This window comes from Oncorhynchus gorbuscha, linkage group LG20, assembly GCF_021184085.1.
Source record: "Oncorhynchus gorbuscha isolate QuinsamMale2020 ecotype Even-year linkage group LG20, OgorEven_v1.0, whole genome shotgun sequence".
In the NCBI taxonomy this organism is placed as follows: Eukaryota; Metazoa; Chordata; class Actinopteri; order Salmoniformes; family Salmonidae; genus Oncorhynchus; species Oncorhynchus gorbuscha.
The window spans coordinates 27,437,797-27,465,094 of record NC_060192.1 but is presented as its reverse complement, the minus strand read 5'-3'; the positions used below and the strand labels follow the sequence as shown (position 1 = coordinate 27,465,094).

Below are 27,298 nucleotides of genomic sequence, written 5' to 3'. Positions count from 1 at the left end.
TGGATTAATCTGTCTATCCCAGTGAATTAGGTTCAAATCCATTCTGTAGATCAAATGAGGCAGAAAATTATATGGATAATGAACTGCTTTTGTTTCACTGCAAACTTGCACATCCTTCAATCACAGTCATCTGTAGCTGTGTAATACAGCTGTTTGAGTAATACATTAATGTACAACATGTGACCTGTTATTAATCAAGCCAGAAGATCATTGAAAACCAAATGTTTAATCAAGCTGTGAAATAAATAAAAACATGGGATAATACAGGTTAATCCATGGAATCATCCTAGTTCTGCCAATAGCACTGAGGTAATCCAGCTTCCTGTGGAAGAATTAAGGGATCTCATTTGGAATGACAACAAAAATAGTATCTACAGTATAATAATAAAACAAAATTCAAAATGTTCACAGTTCAGAGATCAAGAAATAATGATTGAAAGGGGAATGGCTGCTAGTAGACCCACTGAAATAATTATACTCAGAGTTAAAAACATGTGTTCCATCTCTTCCAAAGTCTTAATTCAATATAAGATAGCAACTAACACATTTTTGGTTGATGGGACTTTGCTACTGTGTAACACAACAGCAGCATAATCGAGTAATGACCAATATATTTAAAAGTAGAAGCCTCAATGACTAAAACACTATTTTTAATGAACTAACCAATTTAAGACATATACTGTATGTTCTAGTAGAATATACTGTTGCCTCTGGAAATGTCCAGGTCAGAAATGACCTAAAACCATTAACACTTAAGCCAGTTGTGTGGAGGTACTATTACAGAAAACAACACAACAGAAATAAACTACAACAAAGTTATTATCCACTTCATTTGATAGGCTAGCTAGTACAGTAGGCTACACCTTTATCTACCTGGTGCTATTCTACACAGGTTTTAGCCAGTAGTTCTTTGGCGTCTGGGCCAGGACCCGTATTGCTTGACAACACACCACACAGATTGATAAGTGGATAGACAGTTATGAAACACTAAAGGGTTCAATGCCTGGTGATTAAAGGATGAAACCACTCAGAGAGAAAAATGTAAGATTGGTAAGTTATTCAGGAATGTGATGTGATAAAGTTCCAGGAGTAGTGAGGGAGATGATGATGATGATGATTAGTAGAGGGGAGGGGATTAGCGAAGGTCGCTCTCGTCATCCTGTATTTGTTTCTTTATCCTAAGTAACATAGTAGTGTTCCACTGATCCAATCTTGAGATGGAGTCAAAGTCCTTCACCTGTTAAGAGAAGTAGAAATGGTTTAATAGACAAACATAATTCAGTTATCATGGGAATGGCAAGTATAAGAAAAACCTACCGCATCAGTGAATGCGTCAACATCCTGCTCCTCATATGCATCTAGAAGTTTCTGTTAAAATAAACACAAGACATGTATTGTAGACAATACAACACTCAGGAAATGCCATAATTTATTTTAGGTTTCTACTACAAATAACCATAAATGTTATATTCAGTATCCACTCAGATAAAAAGCCATTTAAAGAGCTGTTTAACTTTGAAACACAGACTTACCTTAACCAGTTTGCACTCTCTAGCGTCTGAGAAGGCTGGAAACATATCCTCATATCTCTGTACAGACAGCTGTTGGTAGACAAGAGATATGAACAGGGTCAAAACTAGTACATAGAGGCTGTGTGGTGTAGGTATAAGTAAATAAAAGGCTCACCCTTGCATTAAGCATGTCCACACAGAAGTGACAAAGAGCTGCTTTGAAGAAGTGGTCTTTAGCGCCATACTTCAACAGGACGCTGTCCATTGCATATGTTCCGATCTAGGAATTACACAAAACAAACTCATAATGAGGTAACTGGGAAAGCCCACTAAGTTAATTGGTGACTTAAATCACCATAATATACAGTGCATTCGGAAAGTATTCCGACCCCTTGACTTTTTCCACATTTTGTTACGTTACAGCCTTTGCATTTTACGGGCTCCTAACCAAAATGGTCTCTTTCTGTATTTTCACATTGTTTGTAACTCATTTTGAACATAAATGTTGATGCTGCCATCTATTATGACCGAAAAGAGCTTCTAGACATCAGAACAGCGATTACTCACCTCGAACTGGACAAAGATAATTCTCTTGTCAAGACAAGGTCTAAATTCCCCTCATCAGCGTGAAGAAAAGATAGAAGAAAAGGGGGAGGAGGGCAGGGTGCCTTGTAAGAATTCACAGACGAGTGGGTAAACCACCACTTCCCTCCGTATTATTGGCCAACGTGCCATCATTGGAAAACAAACTGGGCGATTTACAATTAAGACTACCCTACCAACCGGACATTACATAAAAGTAAAATATGAAGTTTCACCGAGACGTGGCTGGACGACGACATCGTCAGGACAGAGCTTATACACTACCGGTCAAGAGTTTTAGAACACCTACTCATTCATGGGTTTTTCTTTTACTATTTTCTACAAATGTGGAGTAATTGTGAAGACATCGAAACTATGAAATCATGTAGTAACCAAAAGGAAGTGTTAAATAAATTACAATATATTTTATATTTGAGATTCTTCAAAAGGCCACCCTTCCACACTCTTGGCATTCTCTCAACAAGCTTCACCTGGAATACTTTTCCAACAGTTTTGGAGTTCCCACAAATGCTGAGCACTTGTTGGCTGCTTTTCCTTAACTCTGCAGTCCGACTCATTCCAAAGCATCTCAATTTGGTTGAGGTCAGGGAATTGTGGAGGCCAGGTCATCTGATGCAGCACTCAATCACTCTCCTTCTTGGTAAAATAGCCCTTACACAGCCTGGAGGTGAGTTGGGACATTGTCCTGTTGAAAAATGGATGTTAGTACCACTAAGCCCAAAGCGGATGGCGTGTCGCTGCAGAATGATGTGGTAGCCATGCTGGTTAAGCGTGCCTTGAATTCAAAATAAATCACAGACCGTGTCACCAGCAAAGCACCCCCACACCATAGCACCACCTCCTCCTCCATGCTTAAGGGTGGGAACCACACATGCGGAGATCATTCGTTCACCCACACCATCTCACAAAGACACAGCGGTTGGAACCAAAAATCTCCAATTTGGACTCGACCAAAAGGACAAATTTCCACCAGTCTAAATGTCCATTGCTCGTAATACTTGGCCCAATCAAGTCTTTCCTTCTTATTGGTGTCTTTTAGTAGTGGTTTCTTTGCAGTAATTCGACCATGAAGGACTGATTCACACAGTCTCCTATGAATAGTTGATGTTGAGCTGTGTCTGTTACTTGAACTCTGAAGCATTTATTTGGGCTGCAATATCTGAGGCTGGTAACTCGAACAAACTTATCCTCTGCAGCAGAGGTAACTCTGGGTCTTCCATTCCTGTGGCAGTCCTCATGAGAGCCAGTTTCATCATAGCGCTTGATAGTTTTTGCGACTGCACTTGAAGAAACTTTCAAAGGAATGATGGACTGTCGTTTCTCTTCGCTTATTTGAGCTGTTCTTGCCATAATATGGACCTGGTATTTTACCAAATAGGGCTATCTTCTGTATACCACCCCTACCTTGTCACAACACAACTGATTGGCTCAGACTCATTAAGAAGGAAAGCAATTCCACAAATGAACTTTTAAGAAAGGCACACCTGTTAATTGAAATGCATTCCAGGTGGCAACCTCATGAAGCTGGTTGAGAGAAATGCCAAGAGTGTGCAAAGCTGTCATCAACGCAAAGGGTGGCTATTTAAAGAATATCAAAATTATTTGTTTAACACTTTTTTTGGTTACAACATGATTCCATATGTGTTATTTCATATTTTTGATGTCTTCATAATTATTCTACAATGTAGAAAATAGTCAAATAAAGAAAATCCCTTGAATGAAAAATACCTCACGATAAGTTGTAGACCACACCATCTACCAAGAGAGTTCTTATCTATATTATTCGTAGCCATCTAAACCACCACAAACCGATGGTGGCACTAAGACCGCACTCAACGAGCTGTATAAGGCAATAATCAAACAAGAAAATGCTCATCCAGAAGTGGCACTCCTAGCGGCCGGGGACATTAATGCAGGAAACTTAAATCTGTTTTATCTCATTTCTACCAGCATGTCACATGTGCAGCCAGAGGGGAAAAAAAAACTCTAGAACACCTTTACTCCACAAATAGACACATACAAAGCTCTCCCTTGCCCTCCATTTGGCAAATCTGACCATAATCCTATCCTCCTGATTCCTGCTTACGAGGAAAAACTAAAGCAGGAATTACCAGTGACTCACTCAAAAATGGAAGTGGTCGGATGATGCGGATTCTACGCTACAGGACTGTTTTGCTAGCACAGATTGGAATATGTTCCAGGATTCATCCAATGGCATTGAAGAATATACCACCTCAGTCACCGGCTTCGTCAATAAGTTTATCGACGTCGTCCACACAGTGACTGAACTACATACATGTCCCAACCAGAAGCAATGGATTACAGACAGCATCCGCACCGAGCTGAAGGCGAAGGCTAGAGCTGCCGCTTTCAAGGAGCGGGACACTAATCCGGACGCTTATAAAGAAATCCAAAATACCCTCAGACGAACCATCAACCAGGCAAAGTGTCAACACAGGACTAAGATTGAATCCTACTACAATGGCTCTGACGCTCATCGGATGTGGCAGGGCTTGAAAAATATTACGGACTACAAAGGGAAACCCAGCAGCGAGCTGCCCAGTGCTGCGAGCCTACCAGACAAGCCAAATGCCTTGTTTTGCTCGCTTCGAGGCAAGCAACACTGAGGCATGCATGAGAGCACCAAATGTTCCAGAAGACTGTGTAATCATGCTCTCCGTGGCCAATGTGAGTAAGACCTTTAAACAGGTCATCATTCACAAAGCAGAGGGCCAGATGGATTACCAGGATGTGTACTCAAAGTATGCGTGGACCAAGTGGCAAGTTTCCTCAGTGACAATTTCAACCTCTCCCTGTCTAAGTCTGTAATACCTACATGTTTCAAACAGACCACCATAATCCCTGTACCCAAGAAAGCGAAGGTAACCTGCTTAAATGATTACCGCCAGTAGCACTCAAGTCGGTAGCCATGAAGTGCTTTGAAAGGCTGGTCATGGCTCACATCAACACCATCATGCTGGAAACACTAGACCCACTCCAATTCGCATACTGCGCTAACAGATCCACAGATGATGCCATCTCTATTGCACTTCACACTGCCCTTTCCCACCTGCACAAAAGGAACACCCATGTGAGAATGCTTTTCATTGACTACAGCTCAACACCATTGTGCCCACAAAGATAGATCATCATTAAGCAAAGGACCCTGGGACTAAGCACCTCCCTCTGCAACTGGATCCTGGACTTCCTGATGGGCTGCCCCCAGGTGGTAAGGGTAGGCAACAACACATCTGCCACACTAATCCTCAACAATGGGGCCCCTCAGGGGTGGGTGATTAGTCCCCTACTGTACGCCCTGTTCACCCACGACTGTGTGGCCAAGCACGACTCCAACACCATCATTAAGTTTGCTGCCGACACAACAGTGGTAGGCCTGATCACCGACAATGATGAGACAGCCTATAGGGAGGAAGTCAGACCTGGCAGTCTGGTGCCAGGACAACAACCTCTCCCCTCAATGTGAGCAAGATAAAGGAGCTGAACGTGGAAAAGGAGGGCCGAACAAGCCCCCATTAACATCTACAGGGCTAAAGTGGAGTGGGTCGAGAATGTCAAGTTCCTTAGTGTCCACATCCCCAATGAACTATCATGGTCCAAACACACCAAGACAGTCGTGAAGAGGGCACAACACCTTTTCTCCCTCAGGAGACTGAAAATATTTGGTATGGGTTCCCAGATCCTCAAAAAGTTCTACAGCTGCACCATCGAGAGCATCCTGTCCATTTCTATCACATGGCAACTGCTCGGCATCTGACCGTAAGGCGCTAGAGGGTAGTAGGTACAGCCCAGTAAATCATTGGGGCCAAGATTCCTGACATCCAGGACCTATATACTAGGCGGTGTCAGAGGAAGGCCCAAAATATTGTCAAAGATTCCAGTCACCAGTCAGACACTTCTCTCTGTTACCAGAGAGCCAAATCTAGGACCAAAAGGCTCCTTAACAGCTACTACACCCAAGCCATAAGACTGCTGAACAATTCAATCAAATGGCCACCCAGACTATTTACATTGAGACCCCCCCCTTTGTTTTTACACTGCTGCTACTCACTGTTTATTATCTATGCATAGTCACTTTATAAATTACCTCAACTAAATTGTACCCCCGCATATAGCCTCAATATTGTTATGTAATTTTCTTGTGCTACTTTATTTTTATTTACTTTAAAAATTCACTTTAGTTTATTTAGTAAATATTTTCTTAACTCTATTTCTTGAACTGCATTGTTGGTTAAGGGCTTGTAAGTAAGCATTTCACAGTAAGGTTGTATTCACCGCATATAACAAATACAATTTGATTTGATCTTGTTTCTCATGGCGAGTGTCCTTCAGGTGCCTTTTGGCAAACTCCAAGCGGACTGTCATGTGCCTTTTACTGAGGAGTGGTTTCCTTCTGGCCACTACCATAAAGGTGGAGTAGTGCAGAGATGGTTGTCCTTCTGGAAGGTTCTCCCATCTCCACAGAGGAACTCTGGAGCTCTGTCAGACTAAGACCATTCTCCCACAATTGCTCAGTTTTCCCCGGCAGCCAGCTCTAGGGAGATTCCTGGTGGTTACAAATTTCCATTTAAGAATGATGGGAGCCACTGTGTTCTTGGGGGCCTTCAATACTGCAGAAATATTTTCTACCCTTCTCCAGATCTGTGCCACGACACAATCCTCTCTCAGAGCTCTACAGACAAATCCTTTGACCTCATGGCTTGGTCTTTGCTCTGACATGCAATGTCAACTATGGGACTTTACATAGACAGGTGTGTGCCTTTCCAAATAATGACCAATCAATTGAATTTACCACAGGTGGACTCCGTTCAAGTTGTTGAAACATCTCAAGGATGATCAATGGAAACAGGATGCACCCGAGCTCAATTTCAAGTCTCATAGCAAAGGGTCTGAATACTTATGTAAATAAAGTATTTCTAAAAACCTGTTTTCACTTTGTTATTATGGGGTATGGTGTGTAGATTTATGAGGGGGAAAAACAATTCAATAGGTTTTCAAATAAGGCTGTAACGTAACAAAATGTGGAAAAAAAGTCAAGGGGTCTGAATACTTTCTGAATGCAATGTACAAGAGTTAATACACACCTGTTCATAAATGTCAATGGCTTTCTGGTACTGTTCCAGTTGGGCAGTGTAGGTGGCAACTTTCAGAAGGCATTTATTTGCAGCACTACAATTTGATTGGCAAGTAAATCATCAGTTCAAAAGACATTTAACACAACACCAAGAGAAAGGTATGAAAATTAGGATGGAATACACCAGTAAATCCCATAAGGAATTATGCAAGAAGGTTAAAATACATACCTCTTTGACTCTTCCCCTTTGTAGTAATCTGCTGCCTGTTCATAGTGACAAATGGCCTGTGGATTAAAAAAATAACATTTACTTTCCCTGGCCTCTCAATGATATCAAAGGCTGAAATATGTGCGAAAGATCTATGAAAAACAGTACATCCAGGCTATATCACAGCCGGCCGTGACTGGGAGTCCCATAGGTCAGCGCACAATTGGCCCAGTGTCATCCGGGTTTGGCCGGTGTGGGCTGTCATTGAAAATAAGAATTTGTTCTTAACTGACTTGCCTAGTTAAATAAACGTTAAATTAATTTAAAAAAAAATATATATATATATAATACATTACAGGATACCACATTCTCTATTAGGCTCTTATGAGTGACTGGCCTTATCAACATCTAATAGCTCACTCTCGTAGATCTCAGCAATAGATATGTGGTGTTTGGCTGCGATGGTGAAACGGCCCTGCAGACAAGAAGAAGTGAAATAATAATCAACACACCATACAACTAGTGCTCCTGAACACCAGGCACAATTGTCTATCATTGAGCAAGCTTGAGATTTACTTCTTTATTATTACACTGTGTAGTGAATGCAGAAATATTCCCAGCGTCTCACCATGTCTGTGTAAATTTCAATGGCTTGGTTCAGGCAGTTGATGGCTTCTGTGGAGATAAAAAGTACATTCAATTAGAAACCCATATACAGTGACATACATTTTTCAACCCTTGAGAATATATTAATATTTATGCATGTCTGTCCCATAACCCCAATAATCTTGATAATGCAACTGTAATATTTTTTCAGGGTGTAAAGTAAAATGGGATGTACCCTGTGGGTCTGCCTTTTTGAAAGCATTGCCTGCATCAAGGAAATTGATGGCTCCGTCAAGTTTGTTGTCCATCTGCAGATGAAGGTGTGCTGCTTGAGAGAATGCATTGCCAGCAGCTGGAACAAAATATGAACCAAGATATTATGTTGGTTACACCCCACACCCCTTGCAGTTCTAAATGTCCACTATTCAATTCTAACCAAATCTTACCACTCCAATTCTTGGCCATTTTGAACATGTTTGCTGCCCTCACATATATGTCACAGGCTTCCTCATACTTGCGGGATGAACCTCTGGAGAAAAAGACAGAAAATGTTATTTAGACCTTATACTACATGTCACTATTAAAACATGTTGGTCATGACAATGAAGGAACAAGACAAAAAAGGGTGTTCCAGATACATTTATTCCCATCTAATTGGAGACAGATTTTTATGCAAATATTCAAAAATCCGTTTAAAAACAATATGCCCATTTTCCCAACAGAGATGTTCCCATCAAATTGACTTGTTGCGTATACAAGTCTGTGCGTGATGACGTAGTGCACATAAAATATATTTTGCTGTTAAATTCCCATGTACTGAATAAAAAATACAAGTTAAATGAGTTTCCAAACAATATTGCGATATATAGCGAGTGTGCCAACTCTGATATTGGCACGTTTCTAACCAACAGCACTGTTGGCTAGAGTGCACATATAGCCTACATGATATTATTATTATGGACAAAAGAGCGAGACTATTTCTGTTTGTCAAATGGCAGCCAAACATCGATTATAGCGTCACCAGAATAAGACCCTCGAAAGGGCTTTGGGATAGAGCGCATTTGCCTATAGCAGACTATATAACGCAACAAAAAAAGTGTGATATAGCCATCAGTAGAGTGGAAAATGCGATGGAAACCCATTTAACGTGTATGTTTTATTCCGTACATGGGAATTTAACTGCAAAATATATTTTATTTGCACTACGTCATCGCGCAGTCTTTTATCTGCAACAAGCCCAATTTAATGGAAACATCTCTGTTGGGAAATTGCACATATAGTTTTTTACGCGGATTTTTGAATAGTAGCATGAAAATCTGTTGCCAATTGGATGTCAACAAAGTTCATGATTAAGAAAGCGGAGGGGGCAAATTTAGGGATATTCTCGATATTTTAACTTTCCTTACAATCAATCTCAAATCCTTTTTTGAGATTGATTGTAAAGGAAATGAATGTAAAGGAATGTTTTGATGCTAATTTCCTCGTTTGATTCCAAAAACTAGAGAAATATAGGAAATAAAATAAAATCATAATAATATATACGTAGACTATTACGTATGGAATAAAGATAATTTTTAAAAAGCCGCAAAAAAAAGATGCAAAACTACTAACTCATGAAACAGAAAAGGAACAGAGATGTGTTGTTGTTGTCATCTTGTTTAAAAAATTTTGGGGAGAAAAGAGGAGTTGGCTAAACCACTTAACAGGTGGAGCCAGCAAAGTGACATGACAACACTGTCAGTAGACCACAGTTGAACAGGGAATCTGATGAGACTGTGGCTAAACATTTGGTGTGTGAGTGTGACGTAGCTAGTTAGTTAACGTTATCGTCACTGTACATAACGTTATGATTTTAGTCATTTTTATTGTGTTTCGCAGCTACATACTTTCTTGCTAAAATGCATGTATGGGATCTGGAACAAGTAGCGAACGTTAGCTAATACAAAACAAACACGCTAACGATAGCTACTAAAGGTTGGCTAGGCCAGTTTGAGCTTACCCGAACAACGTCCCTAATCCTCGTGAGGACTTCATCTTTTTATCAGCCTCGGCCATGAGAGTCAAAGCCTCCTTCTCTTTCCCGGAATTATCCATATTTTTAAAACAAATTATTATTCGTGAGCTCTGAAAATCGTACGTGGTGTCCACTGCAGAAAACAGTAAACTCAGTCAAATGTATTTATGTTTAACTACGCGTCACGTCACACTGAAACCGGAAGTGTAAAATCAGGTGATCAGTAATAAAAACACGTGGTGGTATGGTACTTTTGTGAGACATTTTTTTTTTTAGCAAAGGTTATCTATGTAATTGACCATTACTACTAACAATGGAAGGCTATAAACCACTCAAAGGAAGTTTATATGGAAGTTTTGGCTTTAAATTAGATGCGAAAGGAATCTTAACAGACAAAAGCATAGTTTACTGTTTCCATTGCGAACAGAGCTTTTCCTACCACCGCAGCAAAACAAGCTTGCAATACCATTTGCGAAAAAAACATCCTCTCATCACTAAAGCTACACCTAGTGAAGATGTAGAGTCCGACTCGGAAATCACAGGTATTTTTGCATGATAATATGCATTCATTTGGTCAAAATTGTACTTGGGTATTTGAATGTTTCTCGTTTTTCTCCGCGCATGCACTTTTGACTATAACCCAAAGTGTTTGATCAGTTCCCGTTCAAAGGTCTCTGGTTTGATAGAGATGGCCTTATTTTGAATCTACGGGCGCTGTAATTTTATTTAGGTATTCAGATGGAGTTCCGATATTTGTGATGCATTTAAAAAAAAGAAAATGTATATAACCACATTTTTCTGGACTCGAGATAATTAGTAGTTGGATATAGTCGTTCATCTCAGGTGAACTATACCATTATCAAAGATCAATGGACCCTAGTCTGAACTGACAGACAGGGCAGGTGCAAAGGGACCTCTAACTCTTTGGTGGAGAAAATATTTCTGTCAGGAGAACATCTTGAGATCCTGAGTCACGTTTTGAGATAGAAAAGAAAATCAAAATGCATGCCAAACATTATTGTGTATCATACAATTTAGTGCATGCTTTCTGTGCCCTTTTTAATTAGTTATTGCCAAAGTAGTTAAATGGCAATTAGTCGCAGAATGACCTAACATTGAACAAATGTGTATTTATCTTGCATTCCAGTGATCTCTGACAACTCTAACATGGATTTCCGAGGGTACCCGTTGTCCAGCAGTCTGGGATCAAATTTGAGGAGGAGGGGGGATCGGGGACCACCAGGACTGGTTCTGGATAGACGCAAGTCTACAGTTTGGAATTATTATATCCAGCTTAATGAGATGTATGTTGAGTGTAATATATGCAAGAGACAGTTGTCTTTTCACAACAGCACTACGACTATGAGGGAGCACCTTGTCCGCAAACATAATATACGTGACAATGGTCCACCTGTACTCCATAACACAGTGGTGGCCTTGGCCCCTTTTCCAGCTACATCACTTCAGCCAATGGCCCAGCCCAGATTCCCCTGCAACATCTCCACTACATCTACTACTGCCAACACATTCATGTTCCAGCCAGATTTGCACGTAGTTGTAAAAGAGGAGCAGCAGGATGCTGACTCATCTCCTGAACAAGGGACGGCTAAACGTTCACGAATCACATGTGCTCCCCAAGATGTAGGAGGCGGTGCCAATGCCAACCCTGTCTGCAGCCGAGATTTGGAACCGTCAAATTCAAATACTGGATTACTATACAGTGAGAACAACCACTTTAGTGATAGCAGTCGCAGTGGCACATGTATCAAGGAATCCAATGATAAGCGAACTGGCTTCCTGACTGACCTAATATTAGAAGTGGTGTACAGGGACTTGCAGCCACTGTCTGTGGTGGAGGAGAGGGGATTTCGTCTTCTATTGAGCTGCTTAGAACCACAGTACCCAGTGCCATCTCCCTCTCAGCTCGGCAGCCTTATTTGGCATCGCTATGATGTTCTTAAACTGCAACTGCAGCAGTGTCTTCAGTCTGGCCTGGCACCACGTGGCATAACACTTTGCACTGAATACTGGAGGTCAGTAGCAGGTTGTGAGGTGGGAGCAAGCGGCCGGGTGTTCTTAACTGTAAGTGCACATTTTATTGACAAAGACTGGCGCTTGGCCCGTTGTGTGCTGCAGACCCGTCCCATGACCGTTATCAGAGAGAGGGCTTGTGGAAGTGGGTTACCTCAATTTGGTGACACCCTAAAGGCAGTTCTCTCTGACTTCCATCTCCCTCAGAGCTCTGTTTTCTGTGTTGTGCACGATACTCCCAAGACCTCAGAGGCTAGAGGGACTGCGAATATGGGATTTCAGAAAGAAAATCAAATTGCTGGACCAGGCCAATCGCCTCAGGATCTCCCAGAGAGCTGGGTAGCATTACACTGTGCAGGGGAAGCCCTCAAACTCTGCATCCAGGAAGGACTATGGATGGAACCTGTCAGACAGGCTCTTTCTGAGGCCCGCAGGATTATTTCACATTTCCAGCATGACACACCTGCTGCTGCCGCTCTGATCCACAAAGCAGAAGCTGCTAATAAAGCCGGTGCTTGTCTGGCGCTGGATGACCCAGGGCACTGGGCAACTACTATTGACATGTGTGAAAGTCTGCTAGGGCTGAAATGGGTGGTGAGCTCTGTTCTAGAGGAGCAGAAAGCTGCTCCAAATTTAGTGGACCACCAGTGGCGTCTCCTCCAGGAGCTGGTGCCAGTTCTTAAGACCATGCGCATCGCTGCCTCCTTTTTGAGTGAGGACATAAATGTGTCCATCTCCGCCCTTATGCCGTGCCTGCATGGCGTATTCCGTGTCCTAAGGCAACACATTGCAGAGAGCAGCTGCCCTGTGGCTCGAGGAGTCATGGAGACCGTGCAGTCAGGAATGGAGCGACAGTGGAGACTGGGTGAAGAGGAGGCCTTACTGGACAGCCCTGCCGTCCTCTCTTCATTCCTGGACCCGAGGTTTAAGGAGCTGCGCTTCCTCAGCCCACATGCACGTAGTAAGCTGCACGACAAGGTTAAAGAACTGTTATCTGCTCAAGCGCAAATGGAGGCAGAGGAAATAAGCAGAGAGTGTGATAAAAGGGGTGATAAGGGCGAAGAGGGAAGGGAAAGGGGAGTGACTAATATGAGATTGTTGACGGAGAGTTCATCAATCGTTCATCTGCAGCCCCCTTCCTATAATCAAATGAGCCCAGTGGCCAAAACCATGTACGACATACTGCTAGGAGAGGATCCCACTGAGCGAATGCCTGAGATCCACCAACAGCTGGAGAACTACATTGCAGAGCCTTTGTGCAAACGTAGCCTGTCACCTCTCCACTGGTGGCACTCTAAGGAGCATCGCTTCCCTGCCGTGGCCAGACTTGCCCGTACATTTCTGGCTATTCCTACTACGGCTGTGGCTGCAGACAGAGCTTTTGCTCCTAGAGAGACTACTGTTGCTCAACGCAGGGCCATTCTGGGGCCCCAGCATTTGGATCATATTCTTTTCCTTCACCAGAACAGTGACTATGTGGAGAAACTGATGGGAGGGTCTACGGTGCATGGAGAAAGGGGCAGTGACAAGAATGGAGCCAAGAAGACAAGAGAGACTCTGTATCAGTCTTTAGTGTCCTATGAGAGCAAGACTTGGGTGGGAGGGGAGGAGTTGTGAGCTTGTAGTCAGTATCATAGTAAGAACAGAGTCGTGGATATGCCCACTCAACATAGGCCTGTGAGAAAATATCCATCCATTCCTGCTTAAGATTTAGCTGATTTCAACTCGTCTAGGTAAAGAGTTGAAAAATCAATGACAAGGCAAACAAATAATGCAGCTATTGGGCTCAAAGCCACACTTGTGTGCCGTCTGTTTTTACATGTAAAAAAGTGTCTGGCCTACTAGCGTCTGGCCCACATATCTACATGTGAGCTGTGAATTTTCATAAGTCGTTGTAAAGGGCTTTCAATGTGTACCATACCAAATAATATGTATCCTATATGTAAAGTTGTGAGGAGTTGTTGCACTTTGTCCTTGGTTTGCATGAAGTAAAAACACGGGTTCAGCAGCGACGCTTGTACAATCATTTCAGCATGATGTTCATTTAGAAGTAAGAAATGTCTCGAACACTAATCCGTGAAGAACTGTTGCATTAAAGGAATGGTTCAAGAACATTCAAACAATTTTCAAACAAACAAAAGTATTTAAATAACATTTATTTTAAAACAACACCTGAGTGAGACAAATGTAACTTTCATCAACACTCACACAATAGAGGAAATACCACTTAGTTAAAGCCCAGTACACTTCCTGAACTACAAAAATATAAACGCAACATGTAAAGTGTTGGTTTCATGAGCAGAAAAAAAAATCCCAGAAATGTTCCATATGCACAAAAAGCTTATTTCTTTCAAATTTTGTGTACAAATTTGTTTACATCCCTGCATTTCTCCTTTGCCAAGATAATCCATCCAACAGACAGGTGTGGCGTATCAAGAAGCTGATTAAACAACATGATCATTACACAGGTGTACTCTAAAAGGTGCAGTTTTGTCAAACAACATAATGCCACAGATGTCTCAAGTTTTGAGGGAGCGTGCAATTGGCATGCTGACTGCAGGAATGTCCACCAGAGCTGTTGCCAGAGAATTGAATGTTAATTTCTTTACCATGAGCTGCCTCGAGTCTTTTTACAGAATTTGGCAGTGTGTCCAACCAGCCTCGCAACCACGGATCACATGTATGGCGTTGTGTGGACGAGCAGTTTGCTGTTGTCAATGTTGTGAATAGAGTGCCCCATGGTGGCGGTGGGGTTATGGTATGGGCAGGCATAAGCTACGAACACAATTGCATTTTATCAATGGCAATTTGAATGCACAGAGATACGAGTTCCCGAGGCCCCTTGTCGTACCATTCTTCCGTTGCGATCACCTCCTGTTTAAGCATGATAATGCACGTCCCCATGCCGCAAGGATCTGTACACAATTCCCGGAAGCTGAACATTTCCCAGTTCTTCCATGGCCTGCATATTAACCAGACATGTCACTCATTGAGCATGTTACGACGGCGTGTTGCAGTTCCCGCCAATATCCAACAACTTTGCACAGCCATTTGAAGAGGAGTGGGACAACATTCCACAGGTCACAACCGCCTGATCAACTCTATGCGAAGGAGATGTCACGCTTCTTGAGGCAAATGGTCACACCAGATACTGACTGGTTTTCTGATCCACGCCCCCAATCCACGCCCCTACCTTTAAAAAATAATCATAATAAATCAAGTTTAAGGTACAGATGCATATCTGCATTCCCAGTCATGTGAAGTCCATAGATTAGGGCCTAATTTATTTATTTCAATAGACTGATTTCCTTATATGAACTGTAACTCTTTTAAATTCATGTTGCATTTTATATTTTTGTTCAGTATAATTTGAGTCCCGGATTTATGTTTTCTATGTTACGGCATAGTCTATGAGACCAGTCTGCCAAACTAACTGGCCTGACTGGCTGATGAATTGCATAGGAATACTTGCTTTCCTATTCGTCTTCTGGTTTGGCACAAGGGCTGCCAATTTTTTTTAAATGATTATTATTCCATTTTTTTGCCCTTTTTTTTTCTTCCAATTTCGTGACTACGATCTTGTCTCATCGCTGCAACTCCCCAACGGTAGAGTGAGAGGGGAAGGTCGAGTCATGCGTCCTCTGAAACATGATCCGCCAAACTGCATCTCTTAACACCCGCTCGCTTAACCCGGAAGCCAGCCGCACCAATGTGTCGGAGGCAACACCGTTCAACTGACAACCGGTGTCAGCTTGCAGGCACCCAGCCCGCCATAAGAGGTCTCTAGAGCGCGATGAGCCAAGTAAAGCCCCCCAGCCAAACCCTCTCATAACCCGGGCGATACTGGGCCAATTGTGCGCCGCCCTATGGGACTCCCGGTCATGGACGGTAATGACACAGCCTGGGATCGAACCCCAGGTTGTAATGATGCAGCAACACTGCGATTCAGTGCCTTAGACCTCTGCGCCATTTGGGAGGCCAGGGCTGACCATTTTTATTGGTACCATGTGTCTGAGCTTTTTAAAAATTTGTATTATGTCCGAGCTTTTCTTATTCGCTTTCTCAGTAGAAAATTGCATTGTTTCACTCCTCCACCCAATCCCAAGTGATATGTCTGTGTTAGGTGCACTTGAACAGCTGTGGTCAACACCCATCTCCACCCTCTGAGCATGTCTCCGAGGCAGCATAGGCTCAGGCAGCTCAGACCACTGTGTTCTATTCACAATTTACAGCTCATTCTTTGCAGTCACTACTTTTCACATTCTTCTACAGCAGAATAAGAGACTCACCAACACTTCAAGTACCTTTTTGTTCTATATTACTCCACCATCATGTCTAGTGGAGGGCTGAAGGACAGAAATTCTGAAACGCTGGAGGATGTCAACGCAGTCACAAAAGAGCTCAAGTATCTTTACTATAAGAGGCTGCTTCCCATAGAGAAGCAATATGGCTTCCAACACTTTCACTCTCCCAGCTTTGAGGAAGCCGATTTTGACAACAAACCGATGGTGCTGGTGATGGGTCAATACTCGACAGGGAAGACTACTTTTATCAGGTGACTTAGATTAAATAACTTATTGTAAGGGCTCGGGCCTGTGGCACCGGTACAGTATTTGCCATACAAATGTCTTTCTTTATATGGTGTATGGTATATTGGTTCTCTTTGTGTGTGATAAAGATATCTCCTTGAGCAAGACTTTCCAGGTAGCCGTGTTGGTCCAGAGCCCACGACAGACAGCTTCACTGCCATCATGCATGGGGAGGTAGAACAACTGATCCCGGGCAATGCTCTGTCAGTAGACTACAAAAAGCCCTTTCGCCACCTCAACTCTTTTGGAAATACCTTCCTGAACAGGTAAGAGGACATCAGGGCAAAGTTAGTGGCTGTTGGCAAAATAAATGTTTTAATTGAGGTGCAGGGACAGGAAATATAACCATGCCAAAAAGGCAAATCAAGGAGTGGATGGAAAACTGAGAATTAGGGAAAGGGGGGTCATGAGAAATGAAAAAGTGAGCTGCATTAACTTTAGTGCTACCAAAGAGGACAAGCTTGGAAATGTTATTTAGAATTTCAATTTCAACACATATTGCATCTTCGGTGATGTTTGAAAAACATGCAAAGTTTAATGCAGACAGTCAAATTCTTGTTTTCTCATTCCCCAAGGTTCCAGTGTGCCCTGCTGCCAAATCAAGTCCTGGAGAGTATCAGCATTATTGACACACCAGGCATCTTATCTTCGGCTAAGAGGAGAACGAGTCGAGGTCAGATGCAAGAAAGATGCATTGAATGGGGCATGGAGAAGTCCTACTGTCATAATATATTATCTCAAATCAATTGTTTGAATTTAAAAACTTTTCAGTAGTCCATGTATTCTGCGTATACCTTATCCTGCTGGAATTTTGACTTGTAAGACTAATGTTGATTAAAAAAACAATAATTTGGAGTGTTTTATATTTGTACAAGTGTGTTTAATACACTTGTGAATTGGAAATGTTTTTGGGGGATATCCCAACTCTCCCTGAGACACCCTCGGTCCGCAGAGAGAGGGTGGGTCTTGATTTGAAGCAGAATGTATGATGTCAAACTATTGTATGGGATGGGAGGACTGCAGATTATTTTGACTGCGGAGATATTAATCCAAGGGTGGAGCTGCTAACAGCCGCTCAATCAAATGAAATATTTTAGGTCCACTGGGATTATGCATGTTGACCTAATTCATAGTTATTCAATTTCAGTGTTCCACTTCATACAACTTCTGTGCTATTCTTTCTTAATTTAGGATATGATTTCCCAGCAGTGCTGCGCTGGTTTGCAGAACGTGTGGACCACATCATCCTTCTGTTTGATGCACATAAACTGGAGTTCTCTGACGAGCTCACACGTGCCTTTGGGGCTCTGTGTGGCTATGAAGACAAGCTGCGTGTGGTACTGAATAAAGCAGACAGGGTCGACTCTCAACAGTTGATGCGAGTGTATGGTGCTCTCATGTGGTCACTGGGGAAGGTGTTTCAAACACCTGAAATACTCCGGGTTTACATCGTCTCCCTCTGGTCACAGCCACGTCTGTTGTCTGACCACTGTCAACTGCTGGAGCTTGAGGAACAGGATCTTTTGGCGGATATCCGGAACCTGCCTCGAAATGCTGCCGTACGGAAACTTAATGACCTAGTTAAGAGGGCACGCCTAGTTAGGGTGAGGCATGTTTATTGTCTATATTCATTTGATATAATTGTATAAAAATAAACATAAGTGTATACTTGGAGAGCATTTGCACAGGCATGAATCTATAAAAATGATGGGACTCTTTTGAAACAAAGGTTAAGTGCTTTCCATCTTTGTCCTCCTCACTCTAGGCCCATGCACATATCATTAACCATCTCAAGCAGGAGATGCCCACAGTTTTCTGCAAGGAGAGCAAGAAGCAGAACCTGATCTATAAGCTTCCTCTCATCTTCTCCAAGATTCAACAGCAACAGCGAGTACCAGCTGGTGACTTCCCTGACTGTGCCAAGATGCAGGTCTGCTACCCTCCCAATTTTGTTGCATGCATATTTGGTTGGATTACCTATTCCGTTTACCAAGAACTCATTAGTCCTATGTTTTGTGCAGTCATAATGTGACATAGTAATATTTTATCCTGTATTTTAAGCCATCCAGAAATAACAATTACACAAAAAAAATGTAAGCAATTGTCTGACAATGGCGCTGTACCAAAAGGGAAAAATGTAATGAAAAAGCTTCAAATAAAGGTTCAAATCCAGTCATGTCACATGATTGCACAAAACACAGGGCCCTACTCATAATGATTATTGCTGATGTGTTTATTACAGGAAACAGAAAGCTCTCAGGATCAGTACAACTTCTAGAAAATCAGACTAGTTGATTATCACTTACTCAAAATCATGCTCGTATGACTTTCCTGCTTTTTTTCTGTTCTCAGGAACGGCTAATGGGTCAAGATTTCACTAAGTTCAAGACACTCAAGCCCAGCCTAATGGCTTCCTTGGACAAGTTACTGTCCAATGACATTGCAAAGCTGATGCCTTTACTACATCAACAGGATCTGAAGAAGGCTTCCCTGCCAGGGATTCCGGATGGAACCTTCTTAGAACCTTCTTGGTCTCTCTTTGAGCAAGTTACAAAGAGTGGAGTAAGCAGGGAAATGCAGAATGATGAGTGGGTGGTGACAAAAGATAAACACAAATATGATGAGATATTCTACAATCTCTGTCCAAATGAGGGCAAACTGAGCGGTACTAAGGCCAAGGAGTGGATGGTCAGCACCCACCTGCCAAACTCAGTACTTGGCCATATCTGGAGGCTTTCTGATGTGGACTGTGATGGCATGCTGGATGATGAGGAGTTTGCCCTAGCCATCCACCTCATTGAGGCCAAGCTGGAGGGCAATGGGCTCCCAGGAGAGCTGCCTGCCCACCTGGTGCCACCTTCGAAACGTTTGCATAAAGGATTAGCTGTTTAGCTTAGTCTGGCAGGTTGAACCTATGATGGGCTGGGCAAAGCAAAACTAGAGAACATCAAATAATGCAGTCAAAAACACCAACACTTTTGAATGAAGAGAAATAATTCAACAAAACATTTGTTCCTAGAAAAGATGACTATACGGGATAGATTTCCAACAACTTGGTCATGTCAGGCCACCCACTGATTTTTCCCTGGGAAACCACAATCCTGGCAGGATTTTTCTTCCAAATTATGTACTGTCTACAAACACTATGCATTTATATTGTGGATCCTGCCACTGGTTCACTCCAATAGATCGCTGGATTGTGAATTGGACTCATTCTGTCATTTCTTGATTTAATTATATGTATATTTGTATTGTATTTTAAGAAATACAAATCACTACCAGTGAATTGCCACTGACAACAATTTCATAGAATTGCAAGTATCTCAAATAAAATAATCAGAAAAGGGTCAGGGGTTACAATTGTATCAAACTATGATAAAGTTGTAAGAATACATTGTTTTGTCATTGACTAATTCTAGAGATTGTATGGGGACAGATTTCAAATATTTGTTTTTGTGTATGTAAAATTGACGAGAGAGAATTAAGAAATGAACAACTAATTCAGTAGTTTGTTTTAATTTGAATAATATATTACACCTTTCATTGTAAATACATGGATCTTATTAATGAGATAACACATGTAATTACTTAACACGTGCCAAAATAACTTCACAGAGTCGCACTCATAAAACGTGTAGTTTCCCCTTTTTTTAAATCACAAAACATGCTAGTAAAAGTTATTACAATGGTATAGTTTGTGCAATATTTTAAAGTTAATTTGTTTTACTTCATTTGAAATACAACATTTGTGAGGGAGCAACCAAGCTTTTTTCCATTCAATTTCAGTAATGTCTACATTCCAGAAGAATTTCCCCCAGAGAGAGCGCTTGTTCTTGGAATGTAAACGTTCCCTTAATACATTTCTTATCCAGCTGGGGGCAACCATACAACATAAATTGTGCCTCTATCTTGACATGTTCTACAAAACACATTAGATTTAATGAATTGAGTAAATCCTGAAGGTATTGCTTTTCATTTAGAATTAAATTATTTTAATGTAATGAGAAGTTATGTTTCTAAGAACATTCTATAAGAGAGTATATTCCCTTTATCAAATACATCAAGCAAAAATATAATGGTTATTTCAAATCACTTAGGGAAGAATAACGACTTGTTTTTAACAATATCTTTGTTGAAGTGTTTTGTGGCGGGAGAAGATGTGGCAGTTTCCAGGCTAAAAGGGCTTCGTTCTCTAAAGTCTAGTGGTCACGTGAACGCAACGATGACGTAGTTGGAAGGTCGAATTTCCCAACCAAACCATTTGATGCAAGCTTTTAGGGGTAGACAAAATGTACTGTTTTATATATTTACTTATGTGAATAAATCTATGTATGAAAACGTTATGTATATGCATGCAAATATCAAGACTAGAACATGCATTTATTTTTGCCATACTTGTTTTCATGTGAAATATTTTGGTAATGCAAAAAACACATCTCTCCTCCTTGGTAAAGATGTGTTCTCTCCTGTGTGAACCGGGACCTCATGAAGATGTTTCGTGGGTCGCTCCGCCTTATTTATTTCATAACAACGTCAAATATCAAGGAAATAGCCTTACACCGACAACCCTTTTGCAACTACTATCTCTCTCGGAGAAGGGCTGCTGCGACTTGCGATATGGGAGTCAAAGTTCATATCATCTATTGGTAGGTTGCTATTTTTACTACTGCTGACGGTACAGTTTATCCTCCATGCAATGGTTTATTTAGTTAACATTACCGCTTGGTTGCGTTTGCAAATTGCTAGATTGATTGTTAGGTAGGAGAAATCGTAGGCCTTCAACCCAAATTTGTGTGTTCTCTGAAAAATGAGTTGCTGGAGCTATTTGCTAATAAAGTTGCATAAACATGGCACAGTGAAGTGAAAGCATGCTGTTTGTTTGACACTAATCTCTGTTTCTCATGCCTAGCGGTGGATGAGGGTACAGGCCCAAGGTACGTGTCTATTAAATGTGGACTAAAACATGTGCTAGTACAATTTGATTAAAAATGAATCTTTTGATTTAATCATTCTTTCTACATCTGAGTGGTATGTATGCCTTCATTTTTAGTTCACCAGACTCAAGACACAGCTTGAGGATGAATTCCCAGGTGATCTTGAGATTGTGAGTCATTTTTAAGTAGCCCAAAGAGCAGAAAATTGCAGATGGATGTTACCAGATGTTTGTTTCAAGTTACTATACTGACACCCCTCTTTCTGTCTCACATCTTTTCTATCCATCACTCACTCACCAGACTGGTGAAAGCACACCTTCAACCTCTGGGTGGTTTGAGGTGGAGGTGAATGGCAAGTTGGTCCACTCAAAGAAGGTACCGTATCAAACAGTGGAACTTGTTTCTTCACCCAACAAAACATGTGTGCACAGTATATTTAAAAAATATTGTATCAATCCAACATTTGCTTTCTGCAGGAGGGGTCAGGCTTTGTGGACAACGAGCAGAAAATGGCAACATTGGTTGATGCCATTGATAAGGTGTTGGGGAAATAAGATAGTGCTGATTATGGAGGTATGAACCACAGGAGGTTGGTGGCACCTTAATTGGGGAGGACGGGCTCATGGTAGTGGCTGGAGCGGAATGGGTGGAATGTTACAAAATAAATGCATCTAACACATGGTTTCCACAATTGTTACACAATGTAATTTTTATATTACTTTGGCTTCTTTCTTGTACACTGTTACTGGTAGCAGCATACGTACATTTTCTTAATTTGATCGTTTTCTCTTTCCACAGTCTGATCTCTGTTAGTCATCTCCTTGACATTGCATAATGATGGTGGTGCTCCAATTGTCAAAGACATGGGTGCTGCTTGATGAAACCTGCTCTGCCAGGGAGGTGCCCTGCAGATTGCTTCAACTCCTACAGTAGCACTGCTTTTGTAAGATGGTGGGTGATACAAAGGGAGAATATGCTGTTTATTTGTCATTGAAACATAACATTTCAATTGAGCTTCTTACGTTGTTCCATTATTTGTACTTTTAGGCATGGTCAAGCTTTACAACATTTAACATTGTATGTATCTTCCCAAATGTTGATGCGACTATGAAATGCAAGTTCTTAACTTCTATTTAGTTTGTATGTCCACTTTCTTCTCTTAGTTTGTATAGAAATGCATATTGCAATGTCCAGTAGACTAGTGAGTGACAGTGACACCCTTGGTAAACATGCCTCAAGGAAAATTATAGAGCTGCACTGTCTGGTTCTTGAGTGTCTTTGTTCTATGACCGATAAATAGGATACATTTTAATCTTAAACAGCATCTATTTAGTGTAAAAACAAGACTGTTAACCATTTAGTGTTACATTTATTTGGGGTTTTATACACATTTCTATAAACATTACAGTAGTTTTAATCTACATTCAAGATTGGTGTTATGTGTACCTTCTCTTAAACTAGATCATGTTTAATGCATAATGAAAGTTGAAACTGAAATATTTGTCAGATGTGATATCTGAGACAAGCATGTGAAACATGATCCCCTTGCCTGGGTATGGTAGATACCAGTAGGTTGTGCACTTGTTAGAGGAGTATACTAAGTGTACAAAACATTAAGGACACCTTCCTAATATTGACTCTAATGCTTCCTGCAGTTGTAGTAAGTTGGATGAGTGTCATTTGGGTTTTGGACCATTCTTGATACACACGGGAAGCTGTTGAGTGTGAAAAATTGAGCAATGTTTCAGTTCTTGACACAAATCGGTGCGCCTGGCACCTACTAACATACCCATTTCAAAAGGCACTTCAATCTTTTGTCTTCCCCATTCAACCTCTGAATGGCACACACACAATCTATGTCTCATGTCTTAAATTTGTATTTTTTTTAACAAGTCTCCTCCCCTTCATCTACACTGATTTGAAATGGATTTAATAAGTGACATCAATAAGGGATCATATCATTCAACTGGTTAGTCTTTGTCCTGGAAAGAGCAGGTGTCCTTAATGTTTTGTACACTGTGTATAATTGACCCTACCAAGATGGCACATGTCCAGACACATTCTCATTTTCACATGTCTAGCCATCAACAAACTTCTGTGATATTTTATTATAAATGTGATTCTTCAAGGTCCTATGATGTAATCTTCTATATCCAACCCCTCAATAAAAGTTAGGTTTTCATTAGTCATTCTGAATATTATTTCAGGATACCAAAGTCAGTTAACATCTGTTTTCAAAATGGTATATCACTACACCTTCAGAGTGAAGCTGGTAAAAGGCAGACATTAGCATTTTGCAGATAGTGGCAGATGTAAGTGTCCCTATGTGAAAGATTGCCATCTGGTTCATTCTCAACAGTAACAGCAGAGATACTGTATATAGTTATGAGTTGGTCTTGTCTCCAGCCTAACAATGGGAGTCGTTGTACCAAAGGCAGGAAGGCAGTCTCTCTGCTTGACAGATTAGCAGAATCACTGTATTCCCACGTGGACAGATTTTGACGGGAGGGTACCCTCTCGCTTCGCCTCTTTCTCCCTGGTAACCATCTCCAATTAAGGTAGAACAACCTATGCATTTGATGCATTAAAGCAGTGGTTCCCAACCAGGGATATTAGGACTTGAGTACTTGAGAAGACTCATGAGACCATAGGCTCACTGGTATAATGTACATGAGTGGGTACTTCAGTGGTATTCCGGGCAGAGCAAAATTAAATTGGTGGTACAGTCACCGAAAACATTTGGGAACCACTTCATTAAAGTGGCAATATGTGAATGCTACATTCATTTGACTTTTAAATTAATTCTATATATTGATTCTTGAGAAAATAAATAAAACTAAGCCTCATGAGTTTAGTTCAACTGTCTGTCACACTCCATCAGACCCCAAAACATAAGCTTGTTTTTCTCCATTGTAAACAATGTCATTCTAAAAAACACTATAGCTTCAAAACATTATTAAAACTATCATGTCCTTCATCTATAGCCCTGTCTGAATTTGATAAGCCGTTTAGCCAAAAAGGTGGCAGGGAACCAATTTGTTTGAACTCCAGATTCCCCCTTTAACATACATTTAAAATATATTTAACAGCAAAGTTCAAGAAGAACATAAGAGATTTTATTTGTATTTATTTAACCAGGAAGAGCTCATTGAAATTTAGATAGGCAGCACCAAGTCATTACACAATTACAGACAGATAATCTAGTAAGGTAATATAGTAAAAAACCATAGCATTCAAAAGAGTATTACAAAATCATAAAACAGCCAATTAAAAATATTGACAGGTCAGGGAATCAACCTCAAAATCCTTCATCAATGATTTAAAAACGCCAATCAGGACAAGTTATTCCAGTTTTAAAAGTATTTTGTACGGTGTTCCAAGCTGATGGCGCAGAGTACATAAAAGCCCTTTTACCAAATTCAGCTCGGACATTTGGAACAGTTAGCAGGATAAAGTCCAGCGAACGAAGAGATTACCCATCACATTTCTGAACAATACAAATGCCCAAATAAAAATGGTAGTAAACCCATAATGGCTTTGTAAATAAAAGTATACCGGTGACTGAGCCTACGAGTGACTAGAGAAGGCCAGCCAACACTGGTATATAAAGTGCAGTGGTGAGAAAGGGTTTTGCAGTTTAAAATAAATCTCAATGCTCCATGGTAAAGGGTGTCAATTGATCTCGAAAACTGAGCGGAAGCATTCATATAAAATATCCCCAGAGTCTAGCATAGGCATAAATGTAGCTGATACTAGCCTCCTGGCTTCAGAACAGGTAGATCTGTGGGTGCACTGACAATGTGACATTTGCAGTTCTGTGATATTTTAATACTGAACACGACACCTTGCAGGACAAGGGAGATATAGTGCCCTAGATACAAGAACGTGTCCAACTGTTTGCACACGATAGACACATGTACTTTCCCAGGGGTGAGTTCAGTTCGATTCCTTTGAGGTGTGTTTGCTCCCTTTCTATGGTGTGGCCTGATCGATATGGGCGTGACCATTTTTGAAATCTCTAGTCTCCTGTAGCACACCGTAACACAATCTCCCTCTGGACCACCATAACCACAACGTTCTTCAACTGGTTGTTCAGTACAGTACCAACTCCATTGAACTAAACGTTGCACACCGTTATGTTGTACTAAACATACCCCAGGTGAGTCACTGACTGCTCATGGTCAAGTAAAAGTAAGCACATGTCCTGGGAATGACTGCCATCTGGGTTATTCTCAACAGTAACATAAGTGCATCTGACCTTTTGTCTTTAAATGAGTGTTGTATTTGAGAGTAACCCAGATGGCAGTCATTCCCAGGACATGTGCTTACTTTCCCAGAACTCACTTGGGGTATGTTCAGTGAACAGAATGGTGTGCAACGTTTAATTCAATGGATTTGGTACTGTACTGAATGACCAGTTGAAGAAAGTTGTGGTTATGGTGGCCCAGAGGGCTCCCGAGTGGCACAGCGGTCTAAGGCACTGCATCTCAGTGCAAGAGGTGTCACAACAGTCCCTGGTTCGAATCCAGGCTGTATCACACCCGGCCGTGATTGGGAGTCCCATAGGGCACATAAGGCGGTGCACAATTGGCCCAGCGTCTTCTGGGTTTGGCCGGTGTAGGCCGTCATTGTAAAGTAGAATTTGTTTTTAACTGCCTTGCCTAGTTACATTTTAAAAATCAACACGTTTAAAATACATTGAGGCCAATAACATATGGAGCAGGTAGATCTGATTTTGTGTCCCCCTAAGGACCGAGTCAATGGTAATTTGATTTTGTGTCCCCCTAAGGACCGAGTCAATGGTAATTTGATTTTGGCAGTGGTGGAAATGAGGGGATTTCAGGGAGTGAATTATTTTAGCATTAATTTCGAACCCAGATGACCCTTTGTTGGGTTTTCTCAGTGAATCCAGTACATTTCCACCATTGGACAGGCCTATAAGTTACACTGAATAAGAACATTTTATATTTTCATTATTGTAGTGTACACAAGTACCGTGTTAATAATGTTTTGTTTTTTTAGCTTTTGTGGTTTCACTAGGCATTTACATTTATTTATTTTTTGCCCACCTCCACCCTCCATAATGGGAGGACAGCTTCATTATTTAGATGTATTTTAAAAACAGGGTGATTCAGATAAAGAGTCAGTAGAGTGGGTCAAATATACAGCACCTTTGGAAAGTATTCAGAATCCTTGACTTTTTCCACAGTTATAGCCTTATTCTAAAATTGATTCAATATATTTTCTCTGAAATCTACACACAATACCCTATATTGACAAAGGGAAACATTTTTTGAAATTTCTGCATATTTATTATAAATAAAAAAACAGATTCCTTATTTACATAACTATTCAGACCCTTTGCCCTGAGACTCAAGATTCTGCAGCATTGAAGGTCCCCAAGAACACAGTGGCCTCCATCATTCTTAAATGGGAGAACCACCAAGACTCTTCCTAGAGCTGGTAGACCGGCCAAACTGAGAAATCTGGCGAAGGGCCTTGGTCAGGGAGGTGACAAAGAACCCAATGGTAACTCTGACATAGTTCTAGAGTTCCTCTGTAGAGATGGGAGAACCTTCCAGAAGGACAGCCATCTCTGCAGCACTCCACCAATCAGGCCTTTATGGTAGAGTGGCCAGATGGAAGCCACTCCTCAGGCTCATGACAGCCCACTTGGAGTTTGCCAAAAGGCACTTAAAAGACTCTCAGA

General features: G+C 41.3%; 4 protein-coding genes across 4 annotated transcripts; 3 read left to right on the top strand and 1 right to left on the bottom strand.

Moving 5' to 3' along the window:
* Window positions 1–205: 205 nt before the first annotated feature.
* Window positions 206–10,244, bottom strand: napaa (N-ethylmaleimide-sensitive factor attachment protein, alpha a). The gene is made up of 11 exons (XM_046316987.1): window positions 10,020–10,244; window positions 8,467–8,549; window positions 8,256–8,372; window positions 8,043–8,089; window positions 7,812–7,889; window positions 7,436–7,491; window positions 7,217–7,301; window positions 1,687–1,791; window positions 1,533–1,601; window positions 1,318–1,368; window positions 206–1,237 (listed from the first exon to the last, which is right to left on the bottom strand). The coding sequence occupies exons 1-11, from the start codon at window positions 10,112–10,114 to the stop codon at window positions 1,136–1,138; spliced, it is 888 nt and encodes a 295-aa protein (XP_046172943.1). The 5' UTR covers window positions 10,115–10,244; the 3' UTR covers window positions 206–1,135.
* Window positions 9,809–14,426, top strand: si:dkeyp-117b8.4 (E3 SUMO-protein ligase ZBED1). The gene is made up of 2 exons (XM_046316982.1): window positions 9,809–10,576; window positions 11,182–14,426. Exons 1-2 carry the CDS (start codon window positions 10,348–10,350, stop codon window positions 13,680–13,682), a joined length of 2,730 nt encoding a protein of 909 aa, XP_046172938.1. The 5' UTR covers window positions 9,809–10,347; the 3' UTR covers window positions 13,683–14,426.
* A 165-nt stretch (window positions 14,427–14,591) lies between these two features.
* On the top strand, window positions 14,592–20,971 carry ehd2a (EH-domain containing 2a). Its single transcript, XM_046317178.1, has 6 exons — window positions 14,592–16,620; window positions 16,744–16,920; window positions 17,230–17,327; window positions 17,846–18,258; window positions 18,420–18,584; window positions 19,007–20,971. Exons 1-6 carry the CDS (start codon window positions 16,397–16,399, stop codon window positions 19,544–19,546), a joined length of 1,617 nt encoding a protein of 538 aa, XP_046173134.1. The 5' UTR covers window positions 14,592–16,396; the 3' UTR covers window positions 19,547–20,971.
* Window positions 20,972–21,139: 168 nt separating this feature from the next.
* On the top strand, window positions 21,140–23,016 carry selenow1 (selenoprotein W, 1). The gene is made up of 6 exons (XM_046317179.1): window positions 21,140–21,300; window positions 21,564–21,588; window positions 21,705–21,758; window positions 21,889–21,963; window positions 22,065–22,161; window positions 22,387–23,016. The coding sequence occupies exons 1-5, from the start codon at window positions 21,140–21,142 to the stop codon at window positions 22,140–22,142; spliced, it is 393 nt and encodes a 130-aa protein (XP_046173135.1). The 3' UTR covers window positions 22,143–22,161; window positions 22,387–23,016.
* The last annotated feature ends 4,282 nt before the right edge of the window (window positions 23,017–27,298 follow it).